Genomic DNA, 18367 nt, shown 5'->3' with positions numbered 1-18367 from the left:
TGGTTCTACGAAGTCTAGAGCAGTGTGTCTCAACCTTTTTGATACCAGGGACCTTCCTAACCTGTGTCAGGGCAATCTCGGGGACCAGCACCAGTCCACGGACCAGTCCTTGAGAAACACTGGTCTAAATGTATCAAATCTGAAACTGATAACCCTAAGGCATCTCATCTGAGTGGTATGTTTGCTACACTGAATGCCAGGTTTGTGTTTTTAATTATTTACATCATAGCACTGTATCTTGAGATGGGAGTATTTGGGGTGAGATTTTCAAAAGTGCTCAGCATTGGCCTGTTTTCCATTGAAGTCAATGGTGAAACTCCTATGGACTTCAGTCAGAGCAAAGTTAGGCCAATGAGTGCTTTTGAAAATCTCAGCTCCCCTCATCACCATCACGCACCTTTTCTTTTATGCCTGCAGTTGCTCATTATTCTGCAATTGAAATCATGTGCCTTTGATTCTAATTCTTAACAGAGGAGGAAGGTGTTTGTATATGTAACTTTGCATTTTTTTAAACTTGTTCCTTGAGTGTTATATATTTTATTTTGAACTTTTTTAGTAAATGTTCAAAGCAGTGGGAAGAGGCAACATTGTATGACAGGTTCCCGATAAACATTCTGTGGTGCAATGGTTGGTTCCAAATTTTATTTTTTATGGGTTACCAAGTGTGCTGGGCTTCTTAATTCGTGTCTGTCATTGAAAGAAATGACTGTTGGATGATTAGGCTGTTTGTGATGCTTTGTTTCATTTAGTCTGCACCTGGGTGAAAGAATTTTAAGGACTTTTGTTTGCTGACCAGTTATAGATCTATAGGTTATTGCTGGAGTGAAATTCTGTAATTGCCTAATGTGAATGTCCTTATGATATTACAGCCAAGAAATCCGAGAGGATGCACAAAATTGCTCTTCCAGTGAAACATCACTAAATTATTAAATCTCTCAGTCGGAGGATTAAGTATTTACTGTCTTTCCTTTTAAGAGGTTTTGGGACACCAGAGACCTGGGACTTGCTGGCTCTATTAATTTCAGTAGTTGGTGTGTGGATACCGTAGCATGCTGAATGTATTGTGTGGTGGCTCTGATACTTTTTAGTGGTGTATAGCTAGTGTGATTGTTCCAGTACAGTGCAGACAGCAGCTGCGAAAGGTATTTGTGGTTTGTGTGTAGGAGGTGGGGATTTAATCAGAGGATGAGTTCAGAGCAGTGTGCCAACTTGCTAGCTAGTCCCACTGAACAAGCTCTTCTAAAATCTTTGTTGTGGTTGAGGTAATGCTTGTGAGTTTTAAAAGCCTCCTTTTAGATTTAAGAACCAGTGAAAAATCTAATGAAGTCAGACACTGAGTTACTTGTAATGACCTCGTAAGCTCCATCAAGAGACACTGGAAGACCTATTGGATCTTTGTTGTAATCAGTGCTTAAAATCAGATGCTTTTAAGCCATAAACAGTAACATAATGATGCTTACTAACTCCTTTTATGGGGTAATTTTTGTGTATAAAGAAGTTGTCATCTTTGGGATTATTGTTGGTCCTACACACGTCAGTCCTCAGATGGATAAATCTTCAGTATTCAGTTGTCCAAATGCTGTCTGTAACATTCAACCTTTTCAAGCTGGTGCTTGAACTTTAGTAGTTAAGCAAATGCATGACCACCAGAGTTTGTTACAAAGTTGAAAAAAATATTTCCTTCCTTTGTCCTCGGATGCAGAAACTGTTCATAAAAGGCCTCCTTGTTTACATTTGCTCCACTGAGTTCAGTTTCTTGGAATAGTGATTCTTTCAGTATCTCTGTCCCAGAGTGAGCAAATGGTGTTGATTATGAGTCAAAACATGACATAATTGGTGAAGTGGAATTTCCTCTATGTAGAGAGCTTTTGTGTTCTCTGAATCTGTGCTGGGATGTGCCTCACTTTTTTCCCCATACATATAACAAATTGTAGGGATAGACCAGCATGGGCATTTGTTGAAAATTTGGGCTATGAAACCTTTCCTTTTTGCATCCTTTCCCAGTGGAGCAGGGGAAGGGTTGGGAGCATCAGTATAGTACATGATGTTAGAAAAGGGCACATCTTCCCTTGCCAGTGGTTGCGTTCTGGAGCTGGTAAAGCAGTAGTATCTTTTCAGCACCGCTGATACCTTGCATCCAAGGACTTTTGAGACTTTATGAATGCCAGTGAAACCTCTGCCCCTGAGAGGCAGAAGCTTTATCAGGGTAAGTTTCGAAGTCTGCAGTTGTCCCGCTGCTTCTTTTTTCTTCTTTGTCACTGGTGGAACACACTCCTACTTAGGGTTTGTCTCCAAAGTTTATCTCTTTCGTATATGAGGGGAAGCTGAGACACAGTGAGGTGAAGAGACTTGTTCAAAGTTACACAACATTTCAGTGGCAGAGCTAGGAATGGAACCTAGGAGTTCAGATGCCTGATCTCCTGTTCCAGCCACATTCATTTAGAGGGGAACGCAGTTCAGTGAATTTTACAAAACAAGCAGCTTTGACCTTGACCTGGTTTCAGTTAACATGAGCAAACTTTGGGGGTCGTTATGGGGAGAGGAGGTCTTTGGTTCTTCAGTTGAAAAGAATCCTTGTATTGATCATCCTCTTGTTTCTTTGGCATTTGAATTACAGTGAAAAGACATGGGCATTGTGAGCTGGATTTCCTTTTCTTGCATGTGGCTTCCTGTTGGGGAAAGCAAAAATGGAAATCAGTAGCTTCAACTGAAATGATTCTAGCAGGAAGGGAACTAGAGATGGAAATGTCATGCTTTTGGGGCTGCACTTTGGCTCACTTGTATATGGTTTGCAGTGTCACAGAGTTTTGTGCTTAATTTGTACTTTCAGACCCAATCCCCCATGCTGCCCCCGGTACCACATTGCCATGTATCTTGTGAAACTAGCTTCTCTTCCTATATCTTGTGGGGGAGGTCAGTTTTGATCTTTTAAAATGATTCGCTAGGCATGGTGATTGGTAAAATAAACATATTCAGAAATCTACACTTCATGTAAGCCATGTAGCACTCAAAAAGAAAACAAACAAACCCTAAAACACTCCTCACCCCATGCCTGCTCTGTATTAACTTCAAACTATACCATGATGGATGGCATATACTGGTCCTCACCATAGTTAGAGACGTACAAGTGGTCCCCTTTATGTAAAATTCCTATTAAAGGATCGATGGCTCCTCATTCAGGGCATGTCTTCACTAGCAACGTTAAAGTGCTGGTGCGCTGCCTACACTGCCACTTTACAGCGCTCATGGGGTGTAGTTTTTCATACCCCGAGCGAGAAAATTGCAGCGCTGTAAAGTGCCAGTGTAGACAAGGCCTCTCAGTTAGAAGATTATTTGTTGGAAAACTGGCTAGTCCTGGGATTGATCGTCAGACACTGGTGCCTCTTCTATATTTACTGTTGGTGTAAATCCAACCCAGGTAAAAAAAAAAATTGTCAAAAAATTCTGATGCAATTCCAAGCAACAATTAAAAATAAAACCTCGTGAAATGTAACTGTTTGGCGGAAGGATTTTTTTTTACCCAGGTCTACCAGATGCATGAGGAGGTAAAGTTGTTTAAGCATTGACTGTGTGCCCTCTGGCCATTTGATAGCTTTTTGTGGGCTGTGAAATAAGTTGTTTGGACTATGTCCAGGTCTCAAAGGACTAGTGCATTCACCACAAAAACCATGACCTTTATGGGCTCCCTTATTATCAGCATCAGCAGAGATGGCAAGGACTAAATGGGCCATGGAGGCTGCACTAATCACCCATTTAGATGTCCGTGTGCGGTCATTGTGAAGAAGTTTGCTATATTGCTTGCCCCAGCTTCTAGTCTATCTGTCCTATGGATTAGTAGAGCTCTTTAGTCTCTGGGACTGTTAACCCAGCACCTTTCACCAGGAAAAAACGTGCAATGCTAGATACTTTTATCTCTCTAGCAGATAGTTAGGTCTGTATCACATCTTGCGGCCAAGCAGCAGGGATGTCTACATCTCAGAACAAATACCCCATCGTATTTTATCTCTATCTAGAAATGATTTGTCAATTTCCATATGATTCTTCTGTTACCACCTTTTAAATAAATTGAAATACATATTTATATGTTTCAGGCCCAGCACAGAAACACTTTCATTGAAGAACGCTATGGAAAGTACAACATCAGTGACCCATTAATGGCTCTGCAGAGAGATTTTGAGATGCTGAAGGTGGGAAATCATGGCGAAAAGCAACCAGTTTGCTCCAATCCTTTGTCTATCCTAAAAGTAGTGATGAAACATTGCAAGAATATGCAGGAAAGAATGCTCTCTCAACTAGCTGCTGCAGAAAGCAGGCACAGAAAGGTAGGTTTTAATTTCTGTACAACTCACTAAAAATAATGTACTTTTAGGAACATGTTGTTGGCTTTAGTGTGGTAAAGAGTGAAAGTTAAATGCAAAAGGAGTTCCTGTAGTTGCTAAACAGTCCTACTTTGTAGCTTTAAAAAGCGTTAATTGGTCAATATTGTACAGTTAATAAAGAAGGTACATGTGCTGCTGTTCTATTAATGGGAGATCTGTGGAAAATATAGGGAGGAAATAGCTTACTCTGATTGGGGAAGTATAGTATGAAAATAATCTTCATTTACATGTCATCACCCAGAAAGCTTTGCCAGTTCCCAGCAGCACTGAACTATGTCTGTGGGTTAACTGAATGGTCTATATTTGCTTATTTAAAAGAGAAATAGAATTGGTTGGTAGGTACTAGTGGAAATGCAGCTTCTCCTTAGACTTTTATAATACATGTACACATTTTTTCCTCCCAAAATATTGTTTAGCAAGGGCTATTTTTCATGCTTATTAGGTATTTTTTAATATCGCTTTAACCATCTCCCAAATTGGCGTGAATGCATAGTAAAGGCACACTCAGTAAAAGCTCTGGCCATGCTGTCTTTGGAGGCCCCAACTCTCCAGAGCTGTGCTTATCTGGCTTACAGTGGAAAGCTGCACATAAGTATGAAGACAAACAAGAACTTCCACTGACCTGGAATCTCACGACTCTTTAATTTATTTGCCCTTCGGGGTACTTAGTTTGCAGAGTTCAGCTTTTGGAAGGGTGTCAACCAGGCTTGTTTGTTTTTTTTTGTTCCTCTCCAAACAAAGTCAAACCAATATTTGCTACCAGTGTAGACACTGCAAACAGTAAAATAAGGGAAGCGGCAACAAAAGTAGTAGATACGAATTTTGTTGTCTGATCTGAACTAAAAGCCATTATCTAAAAATGGCTCCGTCTCAACAAGGTCACTTCTTGCTGGGGCCTGATTCTGTAAACCTTGGTCATAGCACTCATGCAAATAGGTGTAATCCCTTTGGAAGTAAGAGAGAGAAAAAATGGGCCCATTGTGTCTAGTTAATGATGTTGGCCTATAAGACTTAAAGTAAGTTTTTACTCCTGTATGCTGTATTAGCTATGAGACAGCGAGCTAGATTCTAGTCTGCCTTTTACATTAATACCACCACTGTCTGAAGCAGTTCTGATTGCAGAATATTTACTACATCGATGTAAAAGGCAGAAAGCAGCTTGACTTTTAGATCTGAGGCAGTGTGTGTGGAGAAGACATTTGGAAGTAATCTTTGCTCCACTTACTAAGTAATTTGACATGTAAGTCATTGAAAGAATAAATAGGAAACATTACTTCATTTTTTCAGCCATATATTTGGCTATGAACACTTTTTAAAACCAAATTAGCCCTTCCCCATAAGGCGCACAGATATGTTTGTGCAAGATGTCTAGAAACTGACTTTGTCAGAAGGATTGAGTAAATGCTCAGTTCTTGGTGAATGTGTTTGGGAGAACTGGAATTTTGATCGTGACATACTGCAGAGTTGCAGTATCCAACTGGGAAGTTTGTGTGTTGATTTTTCTGCTGAGTTAATGGAATCTCAGTTATTGTAATTCAGGGTAGAATTTGAAGGCGCTTCTTGACTGGTCCTTATAGCAGGCAGTTTTGTTTCAAGTGGTAGAACAAATTAGAGTTATTTTAAAATAAACTTGTTTTGTCAAATCAGACTTGCATATTTGTGCTGCCAGTTTCAAATCTCTCCCAGGACGCAGCAGAGGCCCTCCTGAGGACATTCTATGCCAAAAAATTCTGCACACAATATTTAAAACTTCTGCAAACTTTATTTGTAAAATTAATGTGGAGACTCCAGCAGGGTATTGGGGAGCACAGGCCACTGGCTACAGGGAGGTGGGAGATCACTTTGCAGCTCCTTCCCCCAGGACACAGACTCAGCGGTGAGGCTGCACCCAACCCTGACACAGCACAAGGACTGGGCCTGCCCCAGAAACACCCCAGGGCAGGGGGAGTGGGGCTCATTGGGGGGGTTTGAGTGTGAGGCTCAGTGGGAGGGTATGAGGGTGTCTGGCTGCATGGGGGTTGGGCAGATGGTGGAGCAGCTCCCTGTACAGGGATCCCTCCCCCTGCAGCTGAGGAGGGATGGGGGTGGTGGAGATTGCAGAGCTTTCTGCAGCTGGGGGAGAACTCTGGGGTCCCAAGTTCCCTCGCTGGTCCTCTGTAACAACAAACTCCCTCTCCTATCACCTCGTTAAACCCGTAGCACCTAGGGAAACTGAGTCCCACCCCCTCTGCATGCAAACTATAGGAAAACCAAGAAAATCCCCCATAGGAAAAAAGGAAGAACATGGTGGGTCTGGCCCCACCCCAGTTGCCATGCAGGGAAAAGAGGAAGTCCTGTCCTCCCCAGCCAAGCCAGGACTAGCAGCTGAGCCTGGTGCAGGGTGGGAGCCACCAGCCAGGTCTTCCCCAGTCCTGTCCCCCACCCCACAGTGATTTACCTCTCTGCCGGCTGCCCTGGACACCCAAAATATACTGCTGGGAAGGGTTACATGACTGCTCTTGTGGCTTCCCTTTATTTCCCTGTCAGAAAATCATTTTTCTGCAGGGAAGCAAAGAAATCTGTGGGAGATATAAATTCTGCGCATGCGCAGTGGTGCAGAATTCCTCCAGGAGTAAAAGAAATGCATCTCATAATGCAAATTTCCCTTGAACCAATATCTAAAAACATACTGATGAAGCTGTGTATATGCTGCTGGTTTTTTGTATTAATGACTTTGTCAGTAAATCCTATCAAGGCACCAGCTAAACAGTAATAAATTATGAGAGGAAAATACTTCTTTTCAAACTTTTTAAAGCTCCGCTACAAACTGGAGACAAACATACAAATTATCTATTGAAGGCTAAAATAAGGGCACATGAAGAGTGGGTTTCTAATTTATATTCTTACACAACACCTTTCTGAGCATGGATGTAAATGCTTTTCTATAAAAAGATGACTAAAGTGTCTGTGTTTGGAAGGTGATACTGGATCTTGAGGAAGAGAGGCAGCGGCATGCCCAAGACACTGCTGAAGGAGATGATGTCACCTACATGTTGGAGAAGGAGCGGGAGCGGCTGACTCAGCAGGTGCGCCTTGGGAGTTAATAATTAGCCTTCCCCACAGAAAGCTGAATGCTCTCAGAACCCACAGATACACTAAGTCTGGGTGATGTAGCAGAACATTTGTCTAATTGTACCTGAATATCAAATATTAAGGATAAGACTCTCTACAGTTCTTGGCTTTTGTCAACCACATGTAAAATACCAGCTTGTCCTACCCAGTTTTCCATGTGTGAAATGGATTAAAATGTTCACAGGCTAAGAAAGCTTGTTTCAGCCTTAAAACGGAAAAGAACTCAGGAAGCAAGCTGAACTTAAAGACAAAACACTCTGAGTCACACCCTGTGACTTTCTGATACTTTGCAGTACTGGTGCAGAACTCCCAAACTAGTAGGGGGAAGAATTGGTATACTTTTGTTCAGAGAGCCACAGCAATGTAGATTCATGTTACTGCTTTATCTGTAACTCAAGAACAATAGAAAGCTATAGCATTAGACTTTAGACCTCCATAAACGTTTCTAAATGGCATTGTAAAGCAGATTAATAGGGGGTGGGGAGGCAGAACCAGTAAAAGGGAAACTTCTGTATGCTAGATCATGGGTATATATTACACTAAAAGTAAACAACTGAAAATTTCCCATCAGTGACTATATAAAGTGGTACAGTAATGCTAATGTTACATGTACATGCCAAGAACTGATTTGAGCTGTTAGCCATGCAAGAGTTGGTGACCTCACAGACACCTAAAGTGGAACAGGGACCCATGCTGCTTTATGTTTTGTGTTAGTGAAGGCCCTCTGTTGCTGCAAAATATAGGATTGTGAACTCCGGTAGATAAGGAAATCTGATATGCAGCTCTACCACGTTAGTTGTTTGGGGTATTGAAAGTTACCTCATTTGCACATGGGAGGCTTTTTAGTTCCTTCTGAGAACCCTTCTGTCTTCTTTTCCAGCTGGAATTCGAAAGGACCCAAGTGAAAAAATTTGAAAAAGAGCAGAAGAAGCTGTCGAGCCAGTTGGAGGAGGAGCGGGCACGCCACAAGCAGCTGTCCTCCATGCTTGTGCTGGAGTGCAAGAAAGCCACAGCCAAGGTAGTGGAAGAGGGACAGAAGGCAGGGGAGCTGAGCCTGAAACTGGAGAAAGAGAGGAGCAAAGTGAGCAAGCTGGAGGAGGAGCTGGCCTCCAAGAAGAAGCGGGGTTTGCAGATGGAGGCACAGGTGGAAAAGCAGCTCTCCGAGTTCGACATTGAAAGAGAACAGCTGAGAGCTAAGCTGAACCGAGAAGAGAACCGGACAAAGGCACTCAAGGAAGAGGTGGAGAGCCTGAAAAAAGCCCTAAAAGAACTGGAGGTTCCTTGCCAGGGCACCAACCCTGCTGAGCACTCACAACAAAACCCCTCAATGATGTCCAGAGGTATAGAAACAGAGAGCCCACTGGTGAGGTCTGTGTCTTGCCAGACAGAAAGTTCCCAGGCAGACAGAACCAATCTGGGCAATACAGGCATAACTGCACACATGGCCCTTCCCAGCCCTGCCACACCTACCCATCCCTATGCTAAAGCAAATGGGCACTGTGACACAGACATGCAAACAAGTGGTGACCTAGTGCAGACAGACATAGCAGAGAACCAGGCACTGCTGAGAGAGAAGCCAGTTGGTCCAGTCCCAGAAAGTGCAGTTGAGAATGGAAGTTCCCCTGTAAGAACAGAATCTCCTGTGTATATGATCCCACAGCTTCCTTCTGGTGGGACATCTCTCTCTCCCAGCAGCACAGCTGCCTCATCTCTGACATCTTCTCCATGCTCGTCCCCAGTTCTGACTAAACGTTTGGTAGGAGCTTCAGGAAATAGCCCTGGTTACCAGTCGTCCTATCAGGTGGGGATCAACCAACGTTTCCATGCTGCCAGACACAAATTCCAGTCCCAAGCTGATCAGGACCATCAGTCGAGTGGGCTGCAGAGCCCACCATCGAGGGATTTGTCTCCTACCCTTGCAGACAACTCCACTGCCAAGCAGTTAGCCCGCAACACAGTCACTCAGGTTCTTTCCAGATTCACCAGTCAGCAGGGACCTATAAAGCCAGTCTCTCCGAATAGTTCGCCCTTTGGCACAGACTATCGGAATCTGGCCAACGCTGCAAGTCCAAAAACCGAGTCCAGCCCGGGCAAAGTTTCTAGCCCGCTGAGCCCATTGTCTCCTGGAATTAAATCCCCAACAATCCCTAGAGCAGAAAGAGGGAACCCTCCACCTATTCCTCCAAAGAAACCTGGCCTGGCTCAGTCCCCGGCGACTCCTACCCCACTAACCAAAACCCCTTCCCAGGCATCCTCTCTTGGTGCCACCATGGACTTGGCAAGTAGCTGCTCTAACAATGCCGTAGTAGCCAACGGTAAAGACATTGAGATACTGTTGCCAACGAATAGCTAATCTTTAGAAAACGTGACTGTAGCATTCCATGGCTTAGCGTCCTAGAGCTAAGAGACACTGTTTTATCCACTCCACGTTATTTATTTGGGTAGTAGCAGAATGGGTCTGTATAATTCCTTTAGTGTACTTTTTTTAAAAATAGGTAGGAAATTTTATGTTGATGTATAAACCTTAACTATAGAGCTGTAAGTTAGCCTCTAAAGGTGTCTCATGTCAGCAGTCAAATGAAACAAGGAGGGAAGAAAATGTGCTGGGAGCTGACTAGCAAACTATAATGGGGCTGAGGCATTCATTTTAATTTATGCAGAAATCCCTTGTGCAGATTTTTATTCCAGATGAACACTGTATAAAAAGTGCCTGAACTAAGCCTGTGATATGAATGTGGTTTTCTGTACAAAACAAAAAAGGGACCATCTAACCGCAGAAATAACAGCTCTTCTATGAATCATGAATGTTTAAAGCACTGTTTTTTAATCCTTTCCAATTGTTCTTAAATCAAGTTTGTAAACAACATGCTACAGAATGAAAATCTTTCAAAGGTGACCACAATGTGGCCCCAGTTTTGCTGTCCTGTTAGGATGTAGTTCCTGTTGACATCAGAGGAGATGCACACGAGTATGTTAGGGTAGATTTTTGGTCCTACTGTTTAGCTCTGTGCAACCCAATCCCTTTTCTTTTCCACTGGAGTTGTCCAAAAACAGTGACAGCGTTAAACAGTCAGGGTGCTAGTTTCCTGCAGTTCATTAATTTCCCACATTGATGTCTCGCTGTAGGTTAAATGGCTAAGGATTCATTCCTGGTGCTTCACCTTTGATTTTAAACTTCTTCAAGCAATCTACTGTTGTGTGTGTGTCGAACTTGTGAGATAAGGATCTTGCTATTACTTGAAAAGAGAAATCGCTAGTCATTCTATACAGTAAGATGGGATCTTTACTAATAATCAAAAGCAATAACTTAAGTTGCTTACTTTGTAACAATACTGTATGTCAGACTGAGCAGTTTGCTATAGGATCCTGCTAGCCTCAGTGGCTGCAGCTGTGGAACCAAATTATTAACTTTCATATATAAATATGCATATATGTATAGATAGATGCACCGATGTACATGTTACACACACAATGCATATATTAATCTTAGTCTGGTTATGTTATTGAAGTTCTCCATAATTCATAAAGAAAAGGTGGAAATACACTCTTAAGATTATAAAATAAGAGCAGGTTTTTTTTTAAAAAAGACAAAGGGGGGGGGGGCAGAAAGTCTGCCTGACTTTGGAGTTCAGTTTGCAACAGATTCAATAACTTTTACCTGTGCTGTGAAGTAAATGCTAGGTCTACAGCCCTCACTGCAAACCTATGCTACTCACATCCAAATAGGACAGCAGAGTCTAGTGTGTGATGACACTACAGTAATGGACACTAAATGTAACAAGATAAATAGAACAGAGATCAGGGTTAGTCTGGAATCTAGCCTGAATGAGTGTGTATCCCAAATGCCAAGTGGCACAGATTACGAGACTGATCCTAAACTTAGATTTGCTGCTTGATGTCGGGCCATTTTTAGCCATTCTGCCTACAGCAACATAGAGCCTGGAGTAGTGTTTCCCACAGTTGGGTGCTTGCTCCTCTGTTTTAGTTATTCAGCACACATCTAAACAAAGCACTTGATACTTTATTTTAGGAAAGATTCCTGCAGTGGTTGGGAGGATGCACTCCTATACATGATATAATAGGTCTCTTCCAGCTCTGAGTCTTAATTCTTGAACTGCATTAGCAGATGGTATCCTAACCAACCCTTTTCTACCCCTCCACACATAACAGCCATACAGGGTCAGACCAAAGGTCCATCTAGCCCACTATCCTGTCTTCTGACAGTGGCCAATGTCAGGTTTCCCCCAGGAGGGAATGAACAGAACAGGTATTCACCAAGTGATCCATCCCCTGTTGCCCATTCCCAGCTTCTGGCAAACAGAGGCTAGAGACACCATCCCTGTGCAGCCTGGCAAATAACCATTGATGGACCTATCCTCCATGAACTTACCTAGTTCTTTTTTGAACCCGGTTATAGTTGTGGCCTTCACAACATCCTCTGACAAAGAGTTCCACAGACTGTGTGGAAAAAAAAAAAAAACACTTCCTTTGTTTTAAACCTGCTGCCTAGTAATTTCATTTGGTAACCCCCTAATTCTTGTATTACAAGAAGGAGTCAACACCACTTGACTGTTCACCAGTCATGATTTTATAGACCTATCACATCTCTGCCCCCCATCCCCCTTAGTTGTCTCTTTTCCAAGCTGAAAAATGACCCATATGATAGTCTTTGGTATAATGCAATGGAGATGGTTAGATATGTTTTTATAAACTTCTAAATAGATGTATGTACCATAGTTCCTATTCAATTGTCCATACACCAAGAATAAGAAAAACAGTAGCACCCTATAGCTAAATAGGTAGAAACTCTTGGGAAAGCACATTTAAAATGTGATCTTACCACAGCAAATTTTTCTCCTGATAAGAGTAACAGCTGAAGACTGGTGGGTGAATGGATTTTAGCTAGAGTATCATTCTAACAACTGCTCTAACTGGTTTTCTTGCTTTTACCCTAATCTTAAGTAGTGATGTACCATTTCTTTATGACGACTCTAGAGAGAGATATATACTATAGTGACGTTTATTTCTTAGGAAATGCACTGAATACTGTATTTCTTCTGTAATGTAATATGGGGAGGGGGAATGCAAGAGAAAATGTGTATTTTTGCTAGTAGCCTATCTTCAACTAAGCACAACTATTAAAATGGATTCAGCTAATCCAATAAGAAATTTAGGGTTCGTATTTAAATTTGATGTAGAGTCTGTGTGTGGAAGCAATTAAAACTTTCTTCTATGATTCACATCTGAGTTATAAGCAGACATTGATGGGGTTATAATGAAGTGCAAAATGCATACACTAGTATTCATTAACATTTGTAAATTTGTAAAGCCAAATGTACCAAGCGGAAGTCTTTAATCATTTTTATAGCTGACAGCATTAAACATGTTTAACATTCATACTATCAATAAAGTATTTTATTTTTAAGATCTGACTATTGTGCAAGAAAATTTTTAAAATTTATTCTAAGCTCTCATGGCCTGATGTGTACCTGTAAATGCCACCTGGGGATAATCGAGCTGTCTCTGATCATTAATGCTTGTTTTTTTTAACGTGTTACACAGTATCAAAAGGAAGATGTCCTGGAGCCTCCTGCTTGTGCAGCAGGGACACTTGGAAGATTGTGGCTCCCCAAACTAAAGGTATCTTGTTGCCTAAAGTACACACTACAGCAATTTTAGCTCTCCTGAAGACACTTACCATGTCATCTTTGCATCTAATAGGATGGCTTGATCTATATGGGTTTCATTTCTGTTCAATTCTATTAAACGACCAGCATATTGAATATCTCTATACTTACTGTTTGCCTTCAATACAAAAGTTACTGTGAGCTATGCTAATTAGACATGGGTATGAAATCCATGGTTTCTCTTAGGTCATTTTGGAAAGTTACACCTGGGGGAAAATATTCCTAAGTCTGCTCTGCAGGATTTAGATGCTTTGGAGTCCATCTAAGTTTTACATGAAGTTGCAAGTGCCTTTTGAAATGGCAAGTTGTAAATATGACCTTATTCAAAAGGCTGGAGAGATGCCAGGCATTATTTAATAATGGGCTTTTACATCATTATATACACTTACCGTTGGCTTGGAGGGCAACTTCTTGTGTGTAAAATAAAGAGCAGGAATTAGAGGGTAGTCAGCTGTTCAGTGTTGTCTAAACAAGCAGTCTATGCAAAGCTGTGTGCTGTGTCCGGCACACCACAGCCCACGTCACAATAACCCTTCTCTCCTGAAAACACTCAGCTCTGCATTGGCCAGGAATTGAACCTAGGAGTCTCCCACATGCACTGTGAGAATTGTGCCACTGAACCACACGTGCTGCTCTAGTGGTCATTCCGGTCAGTGCTTGTTTATGCTGGCGTATTAAAAGCCATATTTTGCCATCACTTGCCTAGTGATTAAACGCTCTTACAGACTGTTGGTTCATCGCTATTTCTGCCATGACTAACCCCCAAGATTCTGACATTTTAAAGCATTGTAGTTATGTAGGTCCTCTAGAAACAGCATCTTCTGGGTGGGTTATTTCTATATTAACTTCTAGGGACAAGCTCACACTAAAGACAGTCCCTGTCCCAAACAGCTTACAACATACAGAGACAATACGTTGGGTCAGTGACTCACCCCAGGTCACACAGCTGGTCAAAGGCAGAACTGGGACTACCTGCCGGCCCAGTGCCCTCTCGACTGGACAATGCTGTCAAAATGGGTGGAATGCTGCTGTTCTGCCTCAACTCCAGTATTGCTCTTACAAAGCGTACCATTGTGTAAAATGGAAAGTTGTCCTAGATCCCGTGAGCTGGACTCTCCAGTTACTAGTGTCTCACGGGTGCAAGATGGCCACAGTAGCATTAGCACCATTGACCAGCGGGCCCCAGCTCTGTTAGGTCACTCATGATCCCATCAATTCAGCAGCCTCTGGCTGGAGAGTACTTGGGAATGATCCAGGTGGCTGGACAGGCCTGGTAGAAACACAGCTGGGAAGCAGCAGGAATTCTGCAGGCAGCCCTTCCACTGTACTATTGCCGTGTGCTACATTAGGACACCCTCTGCTCCTGGAGGTGGTGTCTTTCAGGTGAGATTTAAAAGTAAATCCACATACCCTGTCCCTTTCAATAGCCCTCTAGCATTTCAGCGAGCAAGAAGCCCTAGAAATACTCAGATCTATCCAAGTGCTGCTGCACTAATGCTCCTGCGTCTTGTAGCATGAACAGGGTGTGAACCCAGCAGCCTGGGGTAAGGTTCTAGACCACATATTTGCATTCTGCTGACCGAAATTCCCTCTGCAGCTTCCACTGGATGAATGATTCTTTGATGCACTGAAATACAGCCCCCTCCAGAGCAACACACTGAAGTGATATTATAGCAACACTCCTCACCAATGTCTGTTTAGCTGTGTTTATGACACACTTTGCTCTCCTTTGGACTGAAAGCTCCCGTTCCAGGTAACCTTTTAATTGATATTTACAGTTCACAGATGTTAGCGAGAAGCACTTCTTATGCAAGTAAGTTGGAGGCTGTACTGAGCAAATGGGGAGATTTCTCCCTCAAAGCTGCAGTGCAAACTCCTCTCCTCCCGCCCCCTTTAGTTTCATTTAACCTGGTGACAGTGAGGCAGTAGTACCTATCCCCAAACAGAGATTGGGCTCTACGGCATATGTAAAGAGCCCAGCACAACAAAAAGATGGCCTCTGCTCCAAAGAGCTTGTGTGTTTGGGCCTTTCCTGCTATAGTTGTGCCCAGCCTCCAGGAGCGCTCTAGAGATGCTCATGTTTACTTAGTCACTTTTCTTATCTTTGCATCAGGCCCTAGTGAGCAGGTTTTGCAGCCTGGGAAGCAGCACATGCTCTGCTCTCTTTATAGGCTTGGGAAAGAGTTGCTCATAAGGAGTCTCCCCACATTGGCCCCACCCTAGTATAGTTAGGATAGCAGCCACTCAACCAATGCTATTTCCTCCCTGTCAAGAGCCCTGTCCTTGGTGCCAAGGCCTGGGAGGGGAGAGCCCTGCCCATTCCCCAGTGGGAGTTGCTAAACGAGTGTTTGACACACTCCCTAGTGGGGGTGGGGCTGGGATGCTCAGGGCCCTCACCCAAGCCTGGAATGCCCACAAACCCTTTAAGTATCAAAAGGGAGCGAGTTTCATCCACCTCCTGACATGTGGCTTTAACCCAACCTACCTCTCCTGCTGCAACATAGTGTGGCTCCCAGGATCCAGACCCAGCCCTTGGTTCCTGCTTGCAGCATTTTCCGCCAGTGAGAAGCAATGAGTCAGTTTCTCTGACAGACAAGGCTCCTATTCATCTCCCATTTTAACTCACCCCTGGTAGCTCTGAGTGGCACTGGCAGTTTCTCAACTGCAGCCATCGCAGCCACCAGGGGCTAATCTTGCAGCCACAGTCTCCTGGGTGGTGATTAGAGCGGGTTTGAAGCAGCAGCCCTCCCCCAGGGCTGCCAGCAGAGCCTGGGCCCTGCCCCCTTCATGAGCTACAAACACTGCAGGAGAGTTCCCGAATCCCCACCTTCGAGAGCAGGTGGGCGGGGTGTGCAGGCTCTGGCCATGTGACAACAGGCTCCATCCCCCAGCCACAAGGGTTTGGGGCTCTGGCCCCAGGCTCAGTCACCTCCCCCACATGTCATCCCTGGCCCCTGCTGCCTCCTCCAGCATCCATCTCTCTCTCCCACCCCCCACCCCCCCTCTCCCTACCCACCTCCCCTCCAGGGCTTAATTTGTCCCCTAGCTTGCCAGGGCTGCTTAAATCTAGGAAAAGTGATACTTGTATATTTGTTACTCACTTTTCACAGTAGCAGATTTGCTAGCTAGCAAGTCTTTAAAAAGACAACAAAAAAGCCCATGCAAAGCACCTTATGTGTGTGTCTGTTTAGGAGCAGTAAAGAATAGAGGCAACTGCACATTTTTATTATCAAGTCTGCAAGAATCTAAATAAATCACACTGATTTGGACATGTCTGTGCATATTTATTTGTTTCCTAAAGTTAATTAGGAATTTTAGGGAAAAAATTGTTAGAGAGGCTACCAGGAAGAGGTGGTGGTGGCACTCTGAGGCCACCAGAAAAAAAAAATTGAGAGAACCCCCTCTAGCCTGGCTGCTTAGAGTTAGGGGATGGGTCTTGTTTGTTTGCCCTCGCAGCGTAGGAGGAGATGAGCATTCTGCTGCTAGCACATACTGAGTGCACTGACTGCACAGCAGAGAGGGCAAGGGGTGTCAGGGTTTTGCTCCACTCCCTTATACATCTACAAGTAAACAAGCAGACACCCTGCTAGTTGGTGCACTACCTGGGAAGGAATTCTTAGTGTCCACACCTCAGAAAGGGTCACAATTCTGACAGTGGTTGGCAGCCTCAACCAAGTGAGCTCTGATCAGAGAAGGGAATTCAGACCTTCTATGGCCTGTGCTGTACCTGCTGTGTGGCTCCAAGAACACCAATCTGGCCCCATTAGCTATGCTGAGGTGCAGCGACAGTCAGTGACCTACAGTGGCACATGAAATCAGGCTTTCTAGATAGTTTGGAAAACATGATTTGCTCAGCAGTGAGTTTTGCTGCCAAAATTCCTCCCTAAATATGAGAGACTAGCTTAGCTCCCAGCCCCGCCTGAAACCTTCCGGCTTGTAGCAGCGTTTGTATCAAGTTTAACATGTCTCCAGTATGAATTTGCAACTTGTTGCATGTCTGCAAATAGTTTCACAATAACTTTTTTCTTTCCTCTATATAGGTAACTAGCTAGTGCCAGCAGAAGAGCAGCTCACTTGTACCACCTTGTGGTGAAATGAGGTAGGTTAATATACCTTACACAGCAAGCAACAGCACTAAATGGGGTAGCAGTTTACCTTTTAAGAGGTATTGTCCGGTCTCTCATTGCTCCTCCTCCAGCTACACATGTCATGTTACTAGGAAAAAGGTGCTCTTCTGCTTCAGTACAGGCCTGGAACTCAAGATCTGGGTTCCATTTCCAATTCTGCCACTGACTCTGTGTGGGTCACTCGGGGAGCTGCAACACAGAGAACCTATCTGAAAACTGACAATATGTGCTTTTTTCTTGGTCTGACTTGTCTATTTAGAGTTTAGGCTTTTTAGGACATGGAGTCGTTGTAGGAGTTAGCGCAATGGGGCCCTGACCTTCTACTAGAACACAATAATTGTTACCAAATGCAAGTCTGAACTAAATTAATGGAGATATCCTATCTCCTAGAACTGGAAGGGACCTTGAAAGGTCATCAAGTCCAGCCCCCTGCCTTTGCTAGCAGGACCAAGTACTGATTTTTGCCCCAGATCCCTAAGTGGCCCCCTTAAGGATTGAACTCACAACCCTGGGTTTAGCAGGCCAATGCTCAAACCACTGAGCTATCCCTCTCCCCCACCCAAACTCTTCACAGTTGCAAAGCTTTCAATCTTAAAGTTACTTATTGATGCATAATCTACAGAATGAACCTGGGTTTATAAAGTGGGATTGAGTGAGATAATCAGTGATTTGAGTTTTGAGGCTTAAATTTTTTTTAAGTGGTCTGATCCAGTGTTTAATTGGGTTACTTAAAAGGGATGTGTAGTATGACCCATGGCTGCTTTGCTCTCCTCCTTTGCCAGTCTAGGACTAGGAATTAGAGGGTGAATGTTGATTGCCCGCATCAATCCCTTGTGGCTGGCTGCAGCAGGTCAGTGGGCAGGACACAGGGGTTAGAATATTTTGTGCCAGGTATGTCAAGCCATCAGTGGAGGAGGAGAAGTGAGAAATACAACAGGCCCGTGGCAGGGAGATGATGGGTGAGGCAAAGAGGCTTGGAACATGGGTGCTGACTATCCGGAAAGATGAGATTACCCCTTCCCATCCAAAAAGCTAAAGGGAAACAGATTTCTCCTCCAGCTAT

General features: G+C 43.6%; 1 protein-coding gene across 2 annotated transcripts in view; it reads left to right on the top strand.

The window, feature by feature from the left end:
- Positions 1-12922, top strand: part of CTTNBP2NL (CTTNBP2 N-terminal like) — a 39597-nt gene extending 26675 nt beyond the window's left edge. For both annotated transcript variants that reach the window (XM_005303552.5, XM_005303551.5), the window contains exons 3-5: positions 4092-4322; positions 7337-7444; positions 8371-12922. In XM_005303552.5, coding sequence (XP_005303609.3) covers positions 4092-4322; positions 7337-7444; positions 8371-9843 — 1812 coding nt within the window. In that variant the 3' untranslated portion in view covers positions 9844-12922. The remainder of the gene's footprint in view (positions 1-4091; positions 4323-7336; positions 7445-8370) is intronic.
- The last annotated feature ends 5445 nt before the right edge of the window (positions 12923-18367 follow it).

The sequence above is a fragment of the Chrysemys picta genome, chromosome 4 (genome assembly GCF_011386835.1).
Source record: "Chrysemys picta bellii isolate R12L10 chromosome 4, ASM1138683v2, whole genome shotgun sequence".
NCBI lineage: Eukaryota > Metazoa > Chordata > Testudines > Emydidae > Chrysemys > Chrysemys picta.
Note: the sequence above shows the minus strand (reverse complement) of the source record. Positions and strands in the feature narration are given on the sequence as shown.